Source organism: Carassius auratus, chromosome 11 (genome assembly GCF_003368295.1).
Source record: "Carassius auratus strain Wakin chromosome 11, ASM336829v1, whole genome shotgun sequence".
NCBI classification, from domain to species: Eukaryota; Metazoa; Chordata; class Actinopteri; order Cypriniformes; family Cyprinidae; genus Carassius; species Carassius auratus.
In genome coordinates this window covers 6,706,013-6,728,653 of record NC_039253.1, presented here as the reverse complement: position 1 = coordinate 6,728,653, position 22,641 = coordinate 6,706,013, and the positions used below count along the sequence as shown (strand labels likewise).

At 36.3% G+C, this 22,641-nt stretch overlaps 3 protein-coding genes across 5 annotated transcripts; all 3 read left to right on the top strand.

The window, feature by feature from the left end:
- The first annotated feature begins 1,016 nt into the window (after window positions 1–1,016).
- LOC113110877 (epithelial membrane protein 3-like) lies at window positions 1,017–6,256 on the top strand. Its single transcript, XM_026275140.1, has 5 exons — window positions 1,017–1,974; window positions 3,567–3,655; window positions 3,878–3,980; window positions 4,597–4,737; window positions 5,049–6,256. The coding sequence occupies exons 2-5, from the start codon at window positions 3,578–3,580 to the stop codon at window positions 5,222–5,224; spliced, it is 498 nt and encodes a 165-aa protein (XP_026130925.1). The 5' UTR covers window positions 1,017–1,974; window positions 3,567–3,577; the 3' UTR covers window positions 5,225–6,256.
- Window positions 6,257–6,355: 99 nt separating this feature from the next.
- LOC113110876 (family with sequence similarity 83 member E) lies at window positions 6,356–18,347 on the top strand. Of its 2 annotated transcripts, none has more exons than XM_026275138.1 (10): window positions 6,356–7,282; window positions 8,289–9,041; window positions 10,067–10,213; window positions 10,779–10,903; window positions 11,756–12,181; window positions 13,948–14,001; window positions 14,088–14,135; window positions 14,245–14,455; window positions 16,379–16,555; window positions 17,864–18,347. In XM_026275138.1, the coding sequence occupies exons 2-10, from the start codon at window positions 8,574–8,576 to the stop codon at window positions 18,050–18,052; spliced, it is 1,845 nt and encodes a 614-aa protein (XP_026130923.1). In that variant the 5' UTR covers window positions 6,356–7,282; window positions 8,289–8,573; the 3' UTR covers window positions 18,053–18,347. The 2 variants fall into 2 exon arrangements, with proteins under 2 accessions (XP_026130923.1, XP_026130922.1); XM_026275137.1 differs by having other exon boundaries at window positions 16,376–16,555.
- A 702-nt stretch (window positions 18,348–19,049) lies between these two features.
- LOC113110874 (tumor necrosis factor receptor superfamily, member 9b) lies at window positions 19,050–22,586 on the top strand. 2 transcript variants are annotated; one of them, XM_026275135.1, is made up of 7 exons: window positions 19,050–19,449; window positions 20,445–20,564; window positions 21,146–21,286; window positions 21,382–21,448; window positions 21,537–21,652; window positions 21,811–21,939; window positions 22,060–22,586. In XM_026275135.1, the coding sequence occupies exons 1-7, from the start codon at window positions 19,317–19,319 to the stop codon at window positions 22,200–22,202; spliced, it is 849 nt and encodes a 282-aa protein (XP_026130920.1). In that variant the 5' UTR covers window positions 19,050–19,316; the 3' UTR covers window positions 22,203–22,586. The 2 variants fall into 2 exon arrangements, with proteins under 2 accessions (XP_026130920.1, XP_026130919.1); XM_026275134.1 differs by having other exon boundaries at window positions 19,071–19,449; window positions 22,057–22,586.
- The last annotated feature ends 55 nt before the right edge of the window (window positions 22,587–22,641 follow it).

Sequence of the window (22,641 nt, the reverse complement as noted above, 5' to 3'; positions counted from 1 at the left end):
TCTACTTTAGTGTTCCACAGACCAAAAGTCACTGGTATAGATCTGAAACAAAATGTCACCAAACAAGTGATGAGTCTCCAGGTTTTAAAACGTCTCATTGTTTAAGATCATTGATGAAGCACACAAAAGTCCTCCTTTCCATTGAATGACCCAGATAAGATAACCTGCCCTCCATGAACATAAAATACTAAATTAAACTACTTTACATCCCTTTTCTCATATTATTCACACATTTAACAGAACTAGATCAAAATAGTTTATCATTTTGGTGAGTGGGAAGGTTCTGTTTTTGGAGCGGATCAGATTAAAACACTTCATGGGGGATTTATGGGTGTGAACTGATGTTTTCTGGGTGGTCTGTGTTTCCTCCAACAGGAAATAATTCTCCAGATTGCTCCATGTAGGAGTTTTCTTATTGCCTAAACTACAGCATGTGACTATCCATGAAAAAAAAGCATGAATATAATTATCAGAGTAAAGAATCTATGAATAAGGTGGCAGTAATAACAATCTCAAAAACATGTCTAAAAAGCATATGTATGTATACATGCACACACTACCATTCTAACGTTTGGGATCAGTAAGACTTGTATGTTAATTTTTTTTTTTGAAGAAGTCTCTTAAGCTCATCAAGGCTGCTTTTTTTTTAAAGAAAAAAAAAATGAATCTTGCAAAATGTTATTACAATATAAAATAATGATTTCTGTTTTAGTATCCTTTAAAATATAATTTATTTCTGTGATGCAAAGCTGAATTCCCATCAGCCATTACTCCCGTAAAAATATTAAGCAGCACAACAGTTTCAACACTGATATTAAATCAGCATGTTAGAATGATTTCTGAAGAACTGGAGGAATGATGCTGAAAAATCAGCTGTATATTAAAATACATAAGAAAAACTTTATATTACATCATATATATATACATATATATATATATATATACATATATATATATATATACATATATATATATATATATATACATATATGTGTGTGTGTGTGTGTGTGTGTGTGTGTGTGTATGTATGTGTATATATATATGTATTTTTTTTTAAATAAATGCAATCTTGATGAACATAAATTCCTTAAAAAGAAAAAAGTTCTGATCGCAAACTTTTCAATGGTGTATATACAGTATATGGGGGGTGGGAACTCATGTGGAAGGATTATGCATCTTGGCAATGTAACTTAAATTTACTGAAATATGTTTCATACCGACAAATTAAATACAGGAGCAGCGTTACAGAGAGAGGAATCTGAAAGCCAATTAAATTTAACACTTTCTAGCAACAATTACTGGACTATTCTATTCAATTTTAGGTTGTTGAAACTTTGGATTTTACAGTATTGTTCTTAAGCTGTGGAATTATTAAATAACAACAACTTAAATAACAATTCCAAAAAATAAAATAAAAATTATACTCACACAAACACACACACTTACTTGGTTTTCTAAATGTGTACGTTCCATTGGCTTCTGTTGTTATACTGAGATAATTCTAAAAATTATAACCCTTACCCTCACAGAAAATGTTTTATTTTCTTATTTTTATGTGATTTTTCCTGGATGTCCCCAAAATGTAAATATATTTAAATGTAAATGTATATATACACATGCACATGCAGACCAAAATAGTTTTATTGCCGAATTTAAATGCAGAACATCAGTGCGTTGACTGTTGTGTAATTATGTAACAGACTCTCTCAGGGTTTGGGTGGACACACAACTAGAAGCCCATTTTTAGTTTGTAAAACAAACCCAGAGTTTTTCTGGAGCTTTGAAGGAAACTCCTCCTCTAACCAAGACTGCATTCCTCCCTGGACCGTTTTCCCCAAACGTGGGAGACTGTGGAGAGAGAGAGAGAGAGAGAGAGAGAGAGTGTGTGTGTGTGTGTGTGTGTGTGAGAGAAGACACGGAGGAACACCACAGCCCTTTCAGACCAAAGAAGATCTGTTGGTACGACTACACAAGGTAAGCTTGATTTTTACTTCTTCAACAACAAAAAAGCATGTCCACTTCTAAAGTTAAAGTTTAGAAGAACCTTTAAAGTGCCATAGTTCTTCAGAAAGCTGCTGGATGGATGTACTGGTGCATAAAGAACCCAAGGTCTTCACTTGTACATTAGTAATGCATGAGACTATAACGACATGCTCATACAGAACCTAAAAGTTACACCAAGAACCTTAAAAAAACAACAACTATAAAATAGTTTTAAAAAGTACTGACCCTAAGAAGAAAGAACTTTTATTATTATTAAGAATCCAACTATGTTCTCTGAGATATTCTTGTTCGTTGGTTTTATACAGTACAAACCTTAGAAGAACAAATAAGCTGCAACCAAACAATAATTTAATTACTTAATTAATTACATGTGATAGTCCATTCTGCATTGCTGTAAGATCAGGTACTTTATGAGAAGTAATTACAACTCATCTGTGTTTACAGTGTAAAGAGCATCTTGGTAAAGTCTTGACTGGCACTAAAGAGATATAACTGTCCGAGTCGGTGCCAGGAACGCTCCTGCATGTAAACATGGAGAGATGGGGGTCGAGTTAATGAAAACCAGAGTTGGTCTTAAGGTCACCACAAAGGGCCAGAGAAGGGTGTGCAATCTTGGGATCAGCTTGTGTCATTCCCAATCTTCCTTCCCAATCCAGATCCATCACACAGTCCAAATTTATGAATGGACGTTGTGTTTGTTCAACCAGAAGTCTCTGTTCATCTTTTGGATGGAAAAGTCATGGAAGGTTTGTGGTGTAGCCATGTTTTGCGTCTCGGAAAAGTGTCTAGCAGTGAGGTGAAAACTCATTTATAGGTGAAGGATTATTACAGGTTCACACGCAAGTCCTAAATTTTTCCCTGGAAAAGTCGCCATCAGCAAATAGCATCATTTTGATTACTATGTCAACATATATATTACCGTTCAGAAGTTTGGAATCATGATGAGTTTAATCATTTTATTCAACATGGATGCATTAAGTGACAGTATAGATGCTTAAAATGTTTCAAAAGATTTTTATTGCAAATAAATGCTGTTCTTTCAGAGAATCCTAAAAAAAACTAAATGATCTACGGTTCTATGTTCTACTCAACTGTTTTGAACATTGATGATAATAAGAAATGTTTATTAAGGAGCAAATGATTTCAGAAGGATCATGTGACACTGAAGACTGGAGGAATTCAGCTTTGCGTCACAGCAAATAGATTGCATTTAAAATATATATTCACATAGAAAACGGATATTTTAATTCTGTTTATACTGTATTTTTGATTAAAAAAATGCAGTCCTAATGATTTAATTTACTACTTGCAATCTTTTAAATGGAAGTATGAATGGGATGCATGTAGAAACAGGAGATCTGTTTCATTCTGTTTAGTTTCTTTTCAAATCTGGAGATCAGACACAAACTCCTGCTGTTTACACAGAGCTCCTTAATGACGGCCACATCAGAGGCTTTCCAAAACACACACACACACACTGATTAAATCCCAAATGATTCCTCCGTTTTTTTTTTTTCTGTGAGATTCCATTTCTCAACCAGAACCTTTTATTCTGCCTGCAGGATCCGCTAAAATGGCTTTCCTGTTGATGTGTGTGACCGTTCTGCATTTGGTCACCCTAGCCATGCTTTTCATTGCCACCATGGAGAAGGTTAGTCATAATTCACAAAAAGCTATCTTACCCATGTTTACTACAATAAAGAAACATCTGCCTAATGTGCAAATGCATAGAGTTCTGAGGTTTCTGAGTTTCTTATGCATTTTCTTTTACAGACCTGAAGCTTCTTTTTCTAACAAAGCTATACAAATATATATATTTGTTGCATTTTATTTCTTCTTATTTCATTATGTTATTATTATCATCTTTCTCTAGTCCTGGTGGTCTTGGGGAGACACAGAGAACACAGATCTCTGGTATAAGTGCATCTATGAAAACGCCACAGGACCCTGGTTATGTGCTTCTGCCAAAGACAGCGGTGGGTAACTAACACTCAATAACAGATCTAATAATCAATTAATGAATACAACCACTGGATTTAATCATCAGGGGTCCAGGACGGCTGGTGAATGTTCACAAATCTTCTGATCTGATACACTTTCAATGTGCAAAAAGGCCTAATATTACCTATTTTGATGATGCTGAGTGCAAAAATATCCATAAAAGTGCAAAAGTGCATCCATGTCAAAAGTTTATCTATCATTTCACTTGCAATCTACAAAGAAGTGGAAAAAGCGTAAATATTAGTAATAAAATAAAGTAAATAAATGTGAAAATAGTTGTAATCTGGCTCAGATAAAGACAAGAAATGTGTCTTAATGCCAGTTTTCTGCTTATTAAGGAATAAAACAATACTTCACCTTACAAATGGATGTAAAAGCAAAAATGATATGAAATGCATCATTTTTTTTGTGACATGCAGGAACTAAAACAGCCACTGTTTTTTGGAATCAGCACTTAAACTTAGTACGAGGATCCAAGTATTTGATTTCTTTCAGCAAATGTGATGCAGGGCAGTGTTATCAAACTATAGTAACTACATGTATTTGTCAAAGTAGAGTAACTGTTGTAGTTTGTGTGTGATTTTCTCTCAGAATGGCTGCAGTCAGTCCAGGCCTTCATGATCTTGTCTGTGGTGCTCTCTTCAATCTCCTTCATGGTGTTCCTCGGACAGCTCTTCACCATGTCCAGAGGAGGTCTTTTTTTCTTCACTGGCTTTTGCCAACTATTTGCAGGTATATAAAATCTAATTTTGTATTTATTTTCGGTTACACTTTATTTCAAGGCGTCCTTGTTACAGTGCAATTATAGGCTTACATTTAAATACTGAATGAGTAATATTAACTACATGAACATGTAGTATCTTAAGTATATGAAATGTGTAACAAGGACACCTTAAAATAAAATGTTTCCTTATTTTTTATTCATGTAGGGAGGTAGACAGAAAGTTCATATCATAATCTCACTCCCTATAGAGTACCATATGTGCTGCCCCCTTGTGGCCTTCATTTTATTCCCACTCCATTCGCTCCGTTCACTCTTGCAGGTTTGGCGGCGTTTGGAGCTGTTCTCATCTACACCTTTCAAAGGAGTGCGATTCTTCAAGATTCTCGTGAACTGGAAAAAGGTCATTTCGGCTACTGTTACATTCTAGCGTGGGTGTGTGTGCCTCTTTTACTTATCAGTGGCGCACTTTATGTGCATCTGCGCAAACAGGCCTGATTTTCTGCTTAACACCAACTGAATCGCCAGTTTATGATATTGCCTATTGTTATTTATTATAATAACATTACTTTTCAGGCCCAAAAACTTTTTGTTGCAACAAAACTTGCTGTATTTTCCCATAGTGGGGAAACTGCTGCTTTAAGTTTGATACTGACGATCAAGTGGGATTTTGGTGCAAACTTATTTTTGAAAGGAAAATTCAAATATTCTAAATAATTTAGCATTACATCACTTGCTCAGCAACGGATCCTCTGCAGTGAATGGGTGCCGTCAGAATGAGAGTCCAAACAGCTGATAAAAACATTAAAATAATACACGTGTGTTTTTAGTTAAATACATCATTAAGGTGTTAAAAATCCTAGCTAAAATACGACTCCTATCCATAATATTTACTTCTCCAGTGAAACAGTCGTCTAGTCTGAATCAGGAGAGAGATATGCACACCGTTTACAAGCAGTCCAAAATGGTTCTAAACAAATATTGCAGTAGATTTTGATTTGAGAGTACAACAGGAGATGGACTGTTTCACTGGAGGAAGCATTGTTATGAATTATGAACTGATATTTTGTCCAGAAGCGGCAGTTTAAAATGAAAAGGCCTCAAAAATGGATTTGTTTATGGAAAATGTGCATCTTTTCCCTTCACAAGATGTTAATGACGTACTGGATGGCTTTTGGATTATTGTGCTGTTTTTATCAGCTGTTTGGACTCTCATTCTGACGGCACCCATTCACTGCAGAGGATCCATTGGTGAGCAAAAGATGTAATGCTACACTTCTCCAAATCTGTTCTGATGAAGAAACAAATGCTCAGCTAATTTTCATTGTTGGGTGAACTGTTACTTTAAATAATGCTTTAAGGAAACTGGAGTGTAAAAAACACAGAAAAGTTTCTTTCGAATCAAACTGTCAGAATTCCCAAAACTGGAAACTTTAAACCTTTCTTATTTTCCAATCCTAAATATGTGCATTTGTATTATTATGTTTTAATGTATGCAAACTTTATAAATAAAATATTTCTTAACAATGACAACAGTATGATGTTTCCGGTTAGAGTAAACCTTCAGTGCAAAAATGAATAAACAGAAAAAGAACAGTCGTTCCACAAAAATGCTGTAGGATCGACAAGTGTCCACTAGAAAATGTTTGATATCGAGTGAGTCATGGTGCTCTTTAAGTGGTTTACATAGTAATGAGATTCAATAAGTAAAAATAGTTGTTATTTTGTACCAATCTGCTAATTGAAATACTTAATAATGTTCTAACAAATCTGTATCACTGTGTTTAGTTGACTTATCAGCGTGACAATAGACCATCATACTACACATTCTTTGCTTTGAAAAGCACTGTTGATTCTGTCTAGGCACAAAATAAACATGCCACCACACATAGATGTGGCGATTAAAGAGGAATGTGTGCATTAATTGCATGAGTTGCATGCATTCCAGGAACTTGCTCATGCAAAACCCAAAGGTGAGCAAAGGTGAGCTCTGCGTACTTTCTTCAGTGGATTAAAACACTCCTTCAAACGTGTAGCTTCCCTGCACATGTCTGAATATCTAGTACTGTATTTCTTGTAACCTCATGCCTACGCAACCAGAGGTGTATGATGTGAAAAGAGAGCGCTAGCAGGTGTTGAGTTCCAGCCTCGCCCCCTTTTGACTGTAGCTGGGAGGGAAGGAAGGTCTCAATCTCTGCTCCCCGGAGAAGACTGGCTCGGCTGGTAGAACCAGTCACGATAGCGAGCCGGCCACAGGGAAGTGTTTACTAAAGACACAACAAGGAAAGAAATCTCAAATCGGATTCAGGCCGAGGGAGACCAGAGCATGTTGTGGGGACGGTTTGCTGATGATGTGCTGACTTAAGACGAGGATTTGGGCGAAAGCTAAAAATGGGCAGATTGTAGTGATGACTAGCTGCTCACATTGGCTGGTGACGGGGGGTAATTTAACACCAGACAGAGAGAGGCCATTTCGACTGGGAGGAGATAGCAGCGATATGACAGAACTTGATGAAACGAGTCAATGGACTGAGGGTGTTTGAGAGAGACAGACCGGTAAGTCTTGACTTTTAGTGCATTATCTGTTCTTGTAAAGTGTTGCTATAAAATAGATTTTGGCATCACATATACAAAGCGTATTACATTTAAAAAATAGTACTTTTAAAAATAATATTTAGTACTTAAGTGCGAACTTAGTGTAAAGTTTTTGGAGACTTAATGGCATGTTATGTGTAATTAAAGGTAGATGTATCAAGTTCAAATACAACTGGCTGAACTTTATGAGTGCTTTTGACCTGCTTAGGACTTAATACATATTTAATTTCATAATAACTTTTAAAAAGTTTGCTGACAATACAAGCATTTATGGCGGTACACTAAAATATACTTGTAATTTTATTTCAGAGTGGTCCTTGTGGAAAAGAAGTACACTTAAGTTTACTTAAAAAAAAATAGTCTATTCATTTTAAGGCATATACTTAAGTGAGAACTGGATGTAATGTTCTCAGTCACTTAACTGCATGTTAATTGCAATTAAATAATAAAAATAAAAATAAAATGCAGTTTATTTTTACATTAAATGCAGTGAGCTAAACTGAAAATATATGATTTCTATTAATACTTGTATTTCATGTATTTTTTATGTATTTGTCATGTATTTTACACATTTGTAATGATGATGTTGTTCAACATATTAATTTGAAATTAAATATTAAATAACACAAACTGCAGTTAAAATTATAATCAAGTAAGGTACTGTGCTTTAGTATGTTAGTCTAAATAAGTGTACTTCTTTAAAGCATGGCAAGTTTATAAACCACTTACTTAAAATATACCTTAAAAGTATACATTTAATTTGACATTATTAAAATGTGCACATTTTAAATAGTAACTTTCTTTAAGCACACTTAACCTTTTATTTAATTAATATTAAATTGTCTGCAAGTGCTTTTTTTGTATTAAAGTAGACCACAAGTTCACATTCAATATAATTAAACACATCTCTTTTTCAAAAGGGTGTTCCCCAATCAAAAAACAACTAATGTTGTTGTTTTCCCTCAAGTCTGTATTCCAGGTCATTTCAAAGCTCTCTAAATCGTCCTGGGACGATGGCAACAATTCCACCATGAAGAAGTATCCAGCCTTTCTATTGACTCCAGGTTTTTAAAAAGAGTTAAATATTCAACACATGAAGAAGAACCTCAACTATCTAAATAATTCTCCAACCCCCTCCTCCAAGTAACTTAGAACAGCTGTCAGTTGTTGTTTACATGTCAACATGTAATTTTCCACAGTCATATTTTCCTAGTAGTAGAAGGATATCTGCAACCGTCGTCAGGCTCCAGTCATGTCAAACACTCAAGAGCAGAGCCTCAACGAGAGCATCGTCTTCGCTCCACTGACAGAGTCTAGTCCGGACTTCTTGCACTGCGAGGAGGAGCGCTATTGTGTGGAAAGCCTGGTGAGCTCCGGTCATGAGGCTTTCTACACCAAACTCCACCAAGAGCAAATCGGATCGTTCCTGTCCCCTGGCGAGGTGAACCAGATCTCCGGCTGGGCCGAGGACTATCATCAAACCGATGCAAACCAGGAAGATGGAAACGGTGAGGTGGAGGTCGGCTCTGATGGGGAGGACTTCTCTGGACACTATTTTCCCACAGAGTCCGACACTCCGGCGCCATGCTTGGAACTGGGATGGCCGGAAAAGACAATCTGGATGGACATGGGACAGATTCACGTCTACACCAACCCTCCTACAGAGCAGATGCCACCCATACGGGAAATCCTCAGGAGACACCTACAAGGAGCCACTAAGGTAATACCGGGGCTGGTTTTCTCAAAAGCGTTCTCAATGGTTCTGTGATCTACTTAGGGTTATGATGCTTTAGGGAAACACAGCCCAGATCCTTGGAGCTAAAAAAAAGAGGTTGACCTTAAGGTCCATCACACCAAGAAAGGGGGTTACTACAACAATAAAGATATGGATTTAAAATTTAAATTCTTAATTTAAAGAAATAGCAGATTCACAACACAACTATAGTGATAGCAGCACAGAGGAATAATGTCATTGGAATCTTGTTTTTTTTCCCAGCTGATCTATAAAACCTTAAAACCACTGACAGCCAATCAGAATGCCCCTGAGCTGGAGCTGGAGCATTTAAAGTGGCAGTCGACAATAATAAACAATTCATATAGTTGTTATTGTAGTTATCTTCAAGGTTTGGAAACATGGTTTGAATTTGGTAAATAATTATCCTAATTTAAATGGTTAAAATGCTACAGAAACTTTACAGAACAATTTAGAAATTAAATGGTAAAAAACTGTAAAAAAAAAAAAATAAAAAAATGAAAAATAAATAAAATTTTATAATTTACAATGAAAAACCGTAAACTGACATTCCCAGAATTCCCTGTGTGACACTTCCAATGTCATGGTTTTTCATTGAAATAGTTCATTTTCTTTTTGGTTATGTACATTTTGGTTTTATGTTATGTCTAATGTTGTTAAATTAATGTACATTTGCTTTATTTCAGTTTTGTGTGTGTTACCAAGATGGTGTTTTATATGTTTTGTGCAACTTCTATATACAGTATGATTATACATTATCTATATACTTATAAATACTGTATTAGTATTAACTTGAACTTGAATTTTTCTTCTTTCCTGGAAATATTTTGGCAGCCACGACTGCCTTTTGTAATCTATACATTTAACAGATTTTGTTACACAGAACTATTTTAAAAGCAGACACTTTAGAATGATGTTGCATATGAAGACGGAAGTTTCCTGGAAACATACATATACATAAATATATATTTTTTTGCATTTGTGTTGGACAGCTGATTGCTGTTGTAACAGATAAATTGTCGGACAGCGCTGTGATTGGTGACCTCCAAATCGCTGCATCACGGGGGGTCCCTGTCTACATCATCCTCAACAAAAGAACCGTGGAAGAGAGCTGCTTTTTGCACCGGCTTCAACATCCAGTGAGTGGATATAGGAAATTTTTGTGTCCGCAAAGTAACTTTTTATGAACAGTTTTTAAAAGAACCACTTTTCTTAGCGTGATTAGCATTTAAAAAATCTAGAGAACATTTGTTTTTTTATTATAATATTAAAGCCAGTTATACAACCTTTGGACCACAAAACCTCCATGCACACCTTAACAGACTGACCTTTAGGCTGTTCCACTAAACAAAAGACCTAGACACACCTTCTGCATCTGTTAGCAAATGTAACTCTCCATCACAGATTATATTTCTCTTTCTGTCTCTGTGAGTATGAAGTAGAAGCACTCACAAAGCAGTGGTGAACAGGTTCAGCCGCATTCATCTGGTGCGGATGATTGACGTGCTTGGGTTTAAATCACTCCACATCTCTGAAACTTAACAGGAACTGACCTTTGGTTAAAAGCTGAAATTCCTAAAGTTTTCAATGCATCGGAAATCAACCGAACAATCGCTTGAGCTATGAATTCATGAGAAAAGGTTCTCAAACATTCGGGTTTGCAATGTACAGTAGTTCACGGTGAGTCTCTTCCACGTGTTCCAGAATATCATGGTGCGCATTCTTGGAGGTAAAAAGTACCTGACGCGTGACACTAAGATGGTGGTCGGAGAACTGAAGGACAACTTTGTTTTGGTGGATCTGGAGACGGTGATCTTTGGGAGCTACAGGTAAAGAACGGTTTCATACAGTAATAGAGCTCATAAATCAGCTAAGAAACACATTAGCTGCGGTTGAAGACTTGTTCTAGGGAACATGGGTGGGAACATTCCTGGATTTGAACCAGCTTTTGGGTTGCCAGCTCATACCTTTAAAGACTACTGTAAAAGCCACACCACCCCTACATTATACAGACAATTAGAGAAGTTAACCGTTTGTGGGAACAATTTGTTTCTCTTTCACAGCTGTTAAAGTACACAACTGTTAAAAAGGTATTTATTTATTTATATTTTTTAAGAACTCTCTTATGTTCTATATATTTTTCAAATATGTAGTGAAAATGAAATATTGAAATATTACAATTTTGAATAGTTTGCTATTTGAATATATTTTAAGATGTAATCTCTGATGCAAAGCTGAATTTTCAGCATCATTACTCCAGTAATTGTTGAAAACAGTTATGCTGCTTCATATTTTTGTGGAAACCATGATCTTTTTTTTTTCAGGGATCTTTAGAACAGCACTTAAATATTCAGTAATATTATCTAATGCATCCTTTCTGAATAAAAGTATTAATTTCTTTAAAAAAAAATAAAGAAAAATCTTACTGAACCCAACATTTTGAATGGTAGCCTACTGTTAATAAAGACTGACATTCACATTGAAAGCACGTTGTTGGCTGTCAAGAGCCAAGTGCGCAATGAGACGCCATGTTTGAAATATGTGGAAGAATGAGTTTTGAATTGTGCATGAGTCATATGGATGATTTATATTTGGCTAGAATTTATTGTACTACTTTTTGGGAGTTGTGCATCTTCCGAATCCTTTATAATCTCTTGATATTTTTTCTGTGTCCTGGTCAGTCTTAGCTGGAGCGATGCTCACCTGCACCGTCAGCTCGTCACAGTCTTAAGCGGCCGCGTGGTTGAATCTTTCGATCGTGAGTTTAGGGTCCTCTACGCTGCCTCGCTCCCAATCCCGGATGCATGGAAAACTGGAAAACCAGCAGCCGAGCCCAAAATATTAAAAAAACTACAGCCATTGAACGTTAATAAAGTCGAACTCACAGAGTTCGTCTCTAGTCCTCCACCTCCACCTACTGACAGGGTCCTGGACTGGGAGGCGATGGGGGTCATCCAGAGATTCTCGAACAGCCCTCTTAGTCCACCTGATGCTGCTGAGGTGCCCTTTCATCATCGTCACCTGCTGGACAGACATCCGGGAAGATGGGAGCCTCCCTACAATGACTTCAACAGCAGACTTGTGCAAGGTTATCCAGAGGACGGCAAGTAAGTAAAGCACATTTTAAGTGATTGTCTCACAGTCACTTAAAGGAATAGTGCTTGCACAAAATATGAGAAGACTACAAAAACAACTATTTTAAATAGCCTTTGAACAGATTAATTTGGAAAAAAATAGCACCAATTTAAAGGGATAGTTCACCCTAAAATGAAATTTCTGTCATTAATTACTCACCATCATGTTGTTCCAAACCCATAAGACCTTCGTTCCTTTTCAGATCACAAATGTAGATATTTTAGATGAAATCCTTGACCCTGCATAGACAGCAACGCAACTGACACGATCAAGGTCCAGAAACAAGGACAATGATTAAAAAAACAAACAAAAAAAAAAACATTTGACATCAGTGGTTCAACCGTAATTTTATGAAGCTACAAGATTACTATTTGTGCACAAAGAAAACAAAAATAAGGACTTTATTCAACATTTCGGCTCTTCCTCGTCGCACTGACGCTATTTCAGAATTCATCAAAAAGATCGTCATTTTTGTTCCGAAGATCAATGGTCTTATGACATCAGGGTGAGTAATTAATAACAGAAATAGTTTTTTTCTGTCATTAACTATCCCTTCAACTAGAATCCCCCATTAATACAGCTATATTGACATTCAGTGCTTTTGCGCTTAAGGGCGTCCCGAGTTCGAAACCTGACTCAAAGACCTTTCCTGATCCCACCCTCCTTATTATGATCTGTCTTATGATAAAAAAGGTAAAAACGCTAAAAATAATCTTAAAAAAGAATTAGCTGTCGTGAAAGTGTTATGATAAACAAAATAATTTGACGAAATATTATTTTGTGATGTTGTGCAACAAAAATACAATGTAGACATCGCTGTCTTAAACTTTTACAAATTTGTTAGATTTGTGTATAATTGCAAATAAAGGCAATTGCTAGGGCTGCTCCGATCACGATTGGTCGATCGTTATGCGCATCTCGTCAGTTAAGGCGGTTCTCTAATCAGCGGTAAATTCCCTCAGGTGCGTGATTTCACATAGAGCAGCTGTTACTACAGAGAGCCATTGTTAACTGAGAAGCTGTGAAAATCCACGTTCAGTTTCAGTGTTTATTTGCGCATCTTCTCAAAAGCTAAGGGGCATTGTTAAGGACATTGAATACTGAATCTGAAATTCTCGTCTGAAATTTTCGCACGTTAAAAGTAAATACAGTACGACCTCACATTGTGTCAATCACATTTACACACTGCCTCCTTAACTTTTTTCAGTAAAATGTTTTGCATTCGTAGCTAGCATTTTGATAGAAGGGATGACGAATACAAAATAAATAAGTAAATAAAAAATGCAACCAAAAATTTCGGACTTTGGACCTTTAGGCATTACACGGAGCTGTAATAAATTCATTGTAAACCACAGCTTCACGGGACTTATTGCTTTTAGAAAATGGTTATTCCATACACGTAGTGAGGTTTCACTAAACAAAGCAAATAAAATGTATTGATATTAATAAATACATTATTGTTCCGCCAAACAATGTAGTTCCTCAGAAACGTTGTGGTTGCAAACAAAGTGGTTACCGAGCAACACACAGACACAGCATTACGTTGTTATAATATGTTGTTACAATAAGTACAATCCGTTTTATAATATTATTTCATATTCTCTAAGCTGCGATAACTTTAAAGATCACAATCCTGAAGCTACTTCCTCTTAAATTCCAGATTTGGGTCAAATATTCATTCCAGAAGGCTTTTTCTGTACAAACATGTTTACTTATGTGTTATCTCATTGCATTTCAGGTTTAGTTCAATGTTTCTGTCAGATATAAGGCATACAGAATATCAAAGACCAAGGTTGGTATTTCTCAAAAGGCTTCATCCATACAGATGTATTGTTAGATGTGTTTGTGCTTAACACACGTGGTCTTTTTCTGTTGTAGGCGACATTATTCTCCAGGAGATATACATTCCAATGAGGTGGTGAACAGGTAAATATTACAACCGGTCCAAAAGAGTCATTCAGAAAGAGCAGTATAGCGAAATACAAATATTTGAATAGATGTTAACAAAAGTTGTGCTAATCTCTTTCATCCAAAGGCCTCTACAGATCCCTGACAGACTCACGTATCCTCTATTGAATGCTGAAAGTGAGGAGAGGTTTCCTGTGTACAAATCTCGGGCTCACCGTATGGACATGACATCAGAGGAAGAGCTCGGGGCCTCCGGGAGACGAGAGCCTTACCAGAGGAGGGACAGAGCTTTAGGAGATACCATGAACCCTGAAGGACCCACACAAGCTAATTTTAAGGTATGCTGCTGTATGTTAACATATAACAATGTTCAGCCTTAAAATTTGATTGCATGAACCAAAATCTTAGCACCCAAAAAAAAATCCCTATATATGCATGTTAAATAAATTCTATATGAATGTGATATTATTATGTAATTGAATGTAAACAATTTTTGTATTGTTGAATTCAATTACACATTATTCATCCTTCCAAGTCATTATTCTTGACAACAAAGATTAATTTGTTGAAGTTTCATACAGGTGGAGCTGGGGAAGGTGGAGAGCAGGGTTGCCAGGTTTTCGTAACAAAACCCACCCAATTTCTACTCAAAACTAGCCCAAAACTAGCCCAATCGCATTTTAAGGGGGGTCCCCTCTCGTATGATGTAACTGCTACCACAAGCACTAAATAAGTATTTTAATGTTGAGCAGCAAACTCACTGGCTACCGATACAGGAGAGAACCAATCAGCTGTGACAAGTGATAATGATGTCATTGTCATATTAAAGGGGTCATATGGCGTTGCTAAAAAAGAACATTATTTTGTGTTTTTGGTGTAATGAAATGTGTTTAATTATGTGCTTTAAGGTAAAAAAAAAAACATTATTTTCCACATACTGTACATTATTGTTTCTCCTCTATGTCCCACCTTCCTGAAACACATCGATTTTTAAAAAGCTCATCGGTCTGAAAAGTGTGGTGTGCTCTGATTGGTCAGCTATCCAGTGTTTTGTGATTGGCTGAATGCCTCAAGCGTGAAACGGAAATGTTACGCCCCTTACCATACTGTGATGTCGTCTCCCTGCATGACAAGACAAAACCAATAAAACCCTTACAAATGAGACATTTGTTGCATCCAGTGAGAACATAATTACTGATCGTAATGCCTTAAGGGCCGTTCACATATCGCGCCTAAAAACGCGTGGAAAACGCTAGGCGCGCCGCTTTCTCCTTCTTTCCAAAGCGCTCGTTGCTAAGCAACCATGACGTGCTCTCTCCATGAAGACACGGAAATTTCAGCAAAGGATAAATGGATTTGCAGCACTAAAAATCTCCTGCAGTAGCTCTGCTACTAAATTTATTTCAAAATGGCAATCCATATACAACTATGATCAGCTGTTCTTTCATCTTGGCTGAGCTTTGTTACGGGAAAAGATGAAGCTGATTGGTTAGTTCTTGTCACATGACCCGCGGTGCGCTTGCAGGTCATGTGAGATGTTGAGATGTTTTTAACTCGATGCAGTGCGGATGCGCTTGGAAAAAATGAGCACGTCGCACCGCAAACATGTCTGCATGTTTGATCTGAGAAATGACAAACAACAAGCGCTACCCTAACGTTTTACTGCTACTGCTACTCTCCTAGGTTAACGAAAAAGTCCTCTGTAAAATGGTTTGACACACAAGAATATTTGGGTTGAATTGTTCTGGAACAGTGTTGTAAATACAACTTAACCACTGATTTCTAGTCGTTTCCTTTTTTGGAAGACCAAACAAAGTATTTTTTCTTTTCTTTGCGTGAACATTTGGGCGGTGTTATACAAATCTTCCCACACAGTGACATAGACTTGGGGGTTTGTTTAAACAAGGGGTTTTAGAAGGGCGTGGACGAGTCTAAACTTTTATTAAGAATATCTCTTTGGTTTTGAGACTTTAGTCTTTGCAACTTTAGGGATCGTATCTATTCACGAACAGCTTGTAGCACTCCAAAGAGAAAGGAACTTGAAATCTCATCATATGACCCTTTTAAGTTAGACCTATTGGACTGCGCCATCTAGAGTTTCATGCCAGAACTTTGTGTAAACACAGACACACATACACATGCATAAATCCTTTTTTGTTATTATTGCTCTCATAGCAAACATTTCACTCAAGTCACTCAATGCCATTCATTACAGTGATTTTAGTGTAGTTAAGGGATGTTGTTTGCTTTTCTCACAGAAGTCATCAGAACTGTCACGGAGCAAGACTTTCAGCACTTTGAGTGACATTCTCAAGCGGGTCAATGCACGTGTGAGTTCCTCAGGACAGAAGAGAACAGACAACCTGGCGCCAGGCGTCAGCAAATCCACACTAGACCTCAATTCACGCCAAGACACGCCATCAAACCCTCGAACCACCGTAAGAGAGAACCAGAACCTTTCTGTGCCACCTGTCAGATAAACACAGTTAGCACTAAATATTCCAGGCATATTCCATGTCATTATTAACGGAACATTGTTATTTTGAATTTATTTCCGTGAACCACATCTGTGGCCTGTTTGTTGTTAGTTATAAATTATTCTTCAGTAAACGGTTAACATGTTTACAGTAAATACATGTACAACTGAAGTCTAGAAGAGAAATATTCTCGATTTAAAATATACAACATCACACAAAAGTAAACACAGAGTTAAAGGGATACTCCACCCCAAAATGAAACTTTGTCATTAATCACCTACCCCCATGTCTTTCCAAACCCGTGAAAGCTCCGTTCATCATCAGAACATAATTTAAGATATTTTGGATGAAAACCTGGAGGCTTGTGACTGTGAGAAGAGCACACGCAGCACGGTAGTATGGAGTGACATGCACAGAGGAGACCATTGACAAAGGGATTATTGAATAAAGTCATTTTTTTGTTTTCTTCGCTTACAAAAAGTGTTCCCGTTGCTTCATATACCCAGATTGCACGTCTGATGGCAGATTTTCATACTTTTCTGGACAGTTACACTGTTATTTACTTGGCAGTCTATGGGACAGTCTCAAGCCTACAGGTTTTCATCAGAAATATCTTAAATTGTGTTTCGCTTTTACGGATTTGGAACGACATGGGGGTAAGTGATTAATGAAAAGTTTTAATTTTGGGATGGAGTATCCCTTTAAGGTTCACTAAGTGTTTATATATATATATATAAATTGATACCAATTTCAATAAAATGGATAAATAAATAAAATTAAATGAGTAGCACAATTGTTTCCAGGATATATAATAATAAGAAATGTTTCTCTAGCACCAAATCTGCATATTAGAATGATTTCTGAAAGACCATGACACTGAAGACTGGAGTAATAATGTTAAAAATTCAACTTTACCTTTTATCAAATTAATGTTGATCCAAAGATGCTTTTTTTCCCAAAAATATTTAAATAATCTTACCAACCCCAAACTTTTGAATAGTAGAGTATAAAAACAAATCAAACAGATATTGCATTAAACATTACATTACTGTGATTGTTTCTGCAATTATAGGATTGTCATTTAAGCTACTTTTTAAGGCAATAACACTACATTGTTAATGCATAATCAGAAGTTCATCCTCCTAGAATTTATTTTTTATTTTATTTTATTTTATTTTATTTTATTTTGCTGTTACTCTTAAAGGGAGTAAATGAGCCAGATGTTCCTTTAGAGCTCTAGGAAATGACCCACCTTTGTTGTCTTTTCAGAACTGTGATAATCTGCCCCTGACTCCAGCTCTGGCACTTATGAAAAAGAGAAATGATGAGGTTAAATCGGGACTGTTGAGGAGCATGCCCAGTGTGTTCACACCGGGATTGAGAACTCCCAGCTTTGGCCTGCAGAGGGAGACATGGAGGTCTCCGTTCAGAAGCCATAGAACCGAGGAGGATCACTGATGTTATTATGCAGGAAAGCCCAGGCGATGACATCAACAGTGTTACAATAATTCCCACAGATTTAAATATGTAAATGTCACTGTAATAATTGGGCTGCAGATAAAAGGGGATTTTCCTGCTTACAGAGAATAAATATTTATCAGCAGTGATGTCACACTTTGGCTATTAATGTATGCCTGGTTTAGGTGTTATTGAGAGATGGGATGGACTGTCTTTGAATTTTGAAGGCCAGATGTTTATACTGCCTACCGTTTAACATTTTAACTAGATTTATAAAATCGAATACCACAAATAATTTAAGAGGCTGGCTTGTTTCATTTAAATATGCTGTGTACATTTAACTTTTGTACATCCACTGGTCAAAAAGGAAAGTTTTTTTCTTATTTTTTTTTTTCATAGATTATAAATTATACACATTATTATTTCCTTTGGAATAAAATACAGTGATGAATCATTACAACAACAACAACAATATATATATATATATATATATATATATATATATATATATATACACACACACACACACACACACAAACACATGTAAAAGACTGTAAAAAATGTTTTCAAAGTTGTAAATAAAACTAAAATTACGCTACTGCAGTATATTTTCTAAGAAAATACTATACTTTCTACAAAATTTTATGTTTATCATAATTCAGTGTGATAATTGATGTTTCTTTGTAAAATTAACTAGCAGGTTTTTTTTTTTTTTTCTCCAATCAAGTCAATTTTAATTTAATGTTGAGTAAACCATCAGACCTTTCTGGGTTAAATAGAAATAGAAAACAAGTTTGTTATGTGACCATAGAAAATTATATTTAAATATTGGGAGGGGGGAGCAGTGGATTGTAATTGTAAATGTTAATCACTGCGTTGTTTTCCCTGATATAAAATATAGTTACAGTAAATGGCTTAGATTTCACAGTGGTTGTTATTCCCCTTTTTTTTTTAAAAGAAAAATAAATTAAAGAGACATTATTGTATTACCAAATCAAAAGGAATATCCCTGCTTTGAACTAGCTTGTCATCATTGAACTAGCTTGTCAAAAAAGCTGATGAGTCACTCAAACACAGGTTATGCGTCTCTCTGTGTGTGCGTGTGTGTGTGTGCTTGTGGGCGTATTTGTGACGCTGAGGAACTTACGAATGTCATTTCACTTGTGAGCTGTACTGACTTTAGACGCAGCTCACAAGAGCAGATCAGTCTTCTGTCAGAGACGTGTGTGTGTGAAGTGTGTTAACAGACGGCTTGTCGTGGAGGATGAAGCTGCTCCATGGACTGATCCTGGCTGCGTCTGTCCTGGTTCTGGCTGCAGGACACAGTGTGGAATCTGGATGTCTGGACTATGATGTGAAGGACTCCAATATAAAGTGCTGCAAGAAGTGTAAACCAGGTGAGTTTTGAAAAGGAATGATCAGCTTTAGGATAAAATAACACAAGAATTTATACACTAGTCAACATTTGAAGTGGATCATAGTTCAACTCTCATCAAAGTTGTCCTAAAAATCATACTGAAATGTTTTTTCTTCTTCCTCCTTTTAGCCTCAAGCCCCTTATAAAAGGTGCATTTGGTAAAAAAATAAAATAAAATACTTAAAGAATGCTTATTGATTATTTCTGTAAACTGAAAAAAAGAATGATTGCAGGGAACAGAAGAAATAGAGAAAAAACAAAAACTTTGTACCATGATATACTTAAAAATTACAATGTAAAATGTAGTATTTTAGTTAGATTTAATAATACAACTAACATCAATGTACTGTAAATGGAGAACAAATGACAAATTTTATCTATTCATTTCTGGCATATGATTTTGAATGCATTTTATATTTTCATGAGAGGTGATGGAGAGGGTGTTTGGAAATGACGAAACCCCAAAACTGGAAAAATAATTATTTGGAGAATATTAATGAGAGTGTGTTATCAAGCACACAAGTCAATGTAATCCAGTCTGTCTTTAAGTACATTTGAAGATCATACTGTAATAAAAAGTGCGTCTCAGTTTCCTCATGATCATGTGCGATCATATGATAGAAACTCCATCTGAGGTTCACTTTCGATTTGATTATTGTGCATCAGAGATGTGATTCACCGGAAGGAAACTCTGTCTGATGTAGAATACAGACTGAGGTTCAAAGGTCCATGTGTGAAGATGCTTCTATGTAAAAAAAAAAAAAAAAAGATTATTTAATTTGTTATTTTAATGTAATATGTTATTTAAATTAGGCTGTTGTTTTTTTTCTCCTTTACTACAATAAGCATAGTAATTATTTAGTAGATTAGTCTACTAGAAACAGTGCATTAAGTATTTTTCATCGATTTATATGTTCATTTCTTTTAATACTAAAGCTTTATTTAGCAAAGTGTATGTGTGTGTGTGTGTTGCAGGAAACCGTATCGTCTCTATTTGTGGTCAAGATATAAACACTTTGTGTACCCCGTGTGAAAAAGACAAGTTTATCTCTGATGGAAACCCATATCAATGCATGATATGTGACAAGTGTTCAGGTACAGGATTTAATGATTTTCCTTTTTAACTAATGTTCAGACTGTCCTTACATCCCACTGCCCGAAACTGCTTCATGTTCATGTGTTCTGGCAAAAATAAATGCCAAAAGGGCCCTTTACTGACAATTTCTGATGATGCTTACATGTGTGGGTGGGTCTAAGGGAAAGGGACCAATCAGCTTGCAGCTTACTTGTTGAGCAGAAACTCTGCAAGTTCTTCAAATCAGTAGAAATCCAAACATTTCAGAATTCAGAATTGACATATTAGCAGACAAACTCACAACTGCGAGGGGGAAAAAAAGTCTAAATTTGTGAGCTAAAAAGTCACAATTATTAAAAAAAAAATTTTTATTTTGCAAACAAGTTTCCATAGTAGGAAACTGTATCTTCACGAAATATCATTTTGGGTATAATTTTGTCATCATGACATAAATTTGTGTATGATTTTCAGTTTGAACAGCAGCAGTATCGGTCACATTAGGAGCGGAGAACAGCTTTGGTGACAGCTAGTGTCACTTCGATGAGATTCAGGTTTGAATGCTATGAATAATAGATGCTTGTGCTCCTCTTCTCCTCTTCAGGTAAAAACAGGCAGGTGAAGGTGAACTGCACCGCCAGCAGCGATACAGTTTGTGAGTGTAAAGCGGGATATCGATGTGCTAATGACAAATGCTCTAGATGCATTGAAGAGTGTGGCAAGGGATACCAGCCCAGTGCAACAGGTGAGTCTGAATAAAGATAACTGATCCGTCTTTTGATTTCAAATAAAAATAAATATGCATCTGACTGCAAGATACTTCTTGTGTGAATTCACAAGGCTGTGAGCCATGTCCTCCTGGGACGTACACTGACAAGATCCATCAATACTGCGTCAACTGGACCAAGTATGATGCATTTACCATCTTTCCGTTCATCTGTTCATGAAGCTAAGTGTAACAAGCAATGTTAAACGCCGTATTTTTCAACCCACAGATGTACGCAACCAGATCATCAAATAGCTGTGCCTGGAAATGCATTCACAGATGTAATCTGTGGCCGTAAACCAGACACCAAACCATCGGTGTCGCCTCCAAGTGACACAGAAAGTGGTATGGATGACAGAAATAAATGGCAGAGAATATGTGTGGCACGCTCAAACTGACCTCCCTGATAACAGACATCAAAGGAGGGTGTGTGTGTAAGATTACCTTTTAAAAGATGTAAAACTAAAGTTGGTTTCCATTGGCATTGTTGCTGTTTGCTACAGAGGTCACTGTTATCCTCATCATCTTTGGGCTCATCAGCATAGCCATAACTGTTGCTTCAGTCCTCTTCCTGGAGTGGAGGCGAGGAAAGGCCACTCAGAAACCCCACATTGAAAAGGAAACTCATGCAGGTAGACATCTTTGTGTGCTTTCTTTAGTTATTCAGCACATAGGTTTGCAAGAGAGCTCTTGTATCTTCCTGCATCTTTCTAGCATGAACATGTTTTTCCTGTGTGTCTTTTTCTCAGCAGGAGAACAGACTCAAATGGCTCTTCTTGATGTGCCCAGCTTCTGTTTTCCTCAGCAGGAACACGGCGGTAGCAGTCAGAGTTCGACGGCCTCGCTGGTCTCACAGGATATCGGGCCTTTGGAAGCACAAACTTGTGTTGTGTAGCAAACTGAACATAAATGAGCGTTTATTTGTAGCTATAAGCAGATGTATAATATCTATGTAATTTATTTTCTTAATTCTACTGGAATCCTGTCATTGAAACTGCATTCATGATGTTTGTGCCATTTTGTAGCTGAAGAACAGTATTTAAGATTTCGAATGTATCATGTTTTCTTATTATGCCCATGTTCTGAAACAATACATTTTGTACTTAGTTTACTGATGAGAATCAAACCCCCAAAAATTGTGTGCGGATGACTTTTATTATAAAAAACATTTAAGATGTTAACGCGAAAAAGAGTGGGGAAATTAAAATATGAAAGTTCAGTTGCCTTCTTGCCATTTAAGAAAAGGGATGTTCATGCTCAAAATGTGCTCAGGTGACTTTTATTTTGAAATCATGTAACATGTTAACGCATTATACAAAATAAAAAGTCCTCAA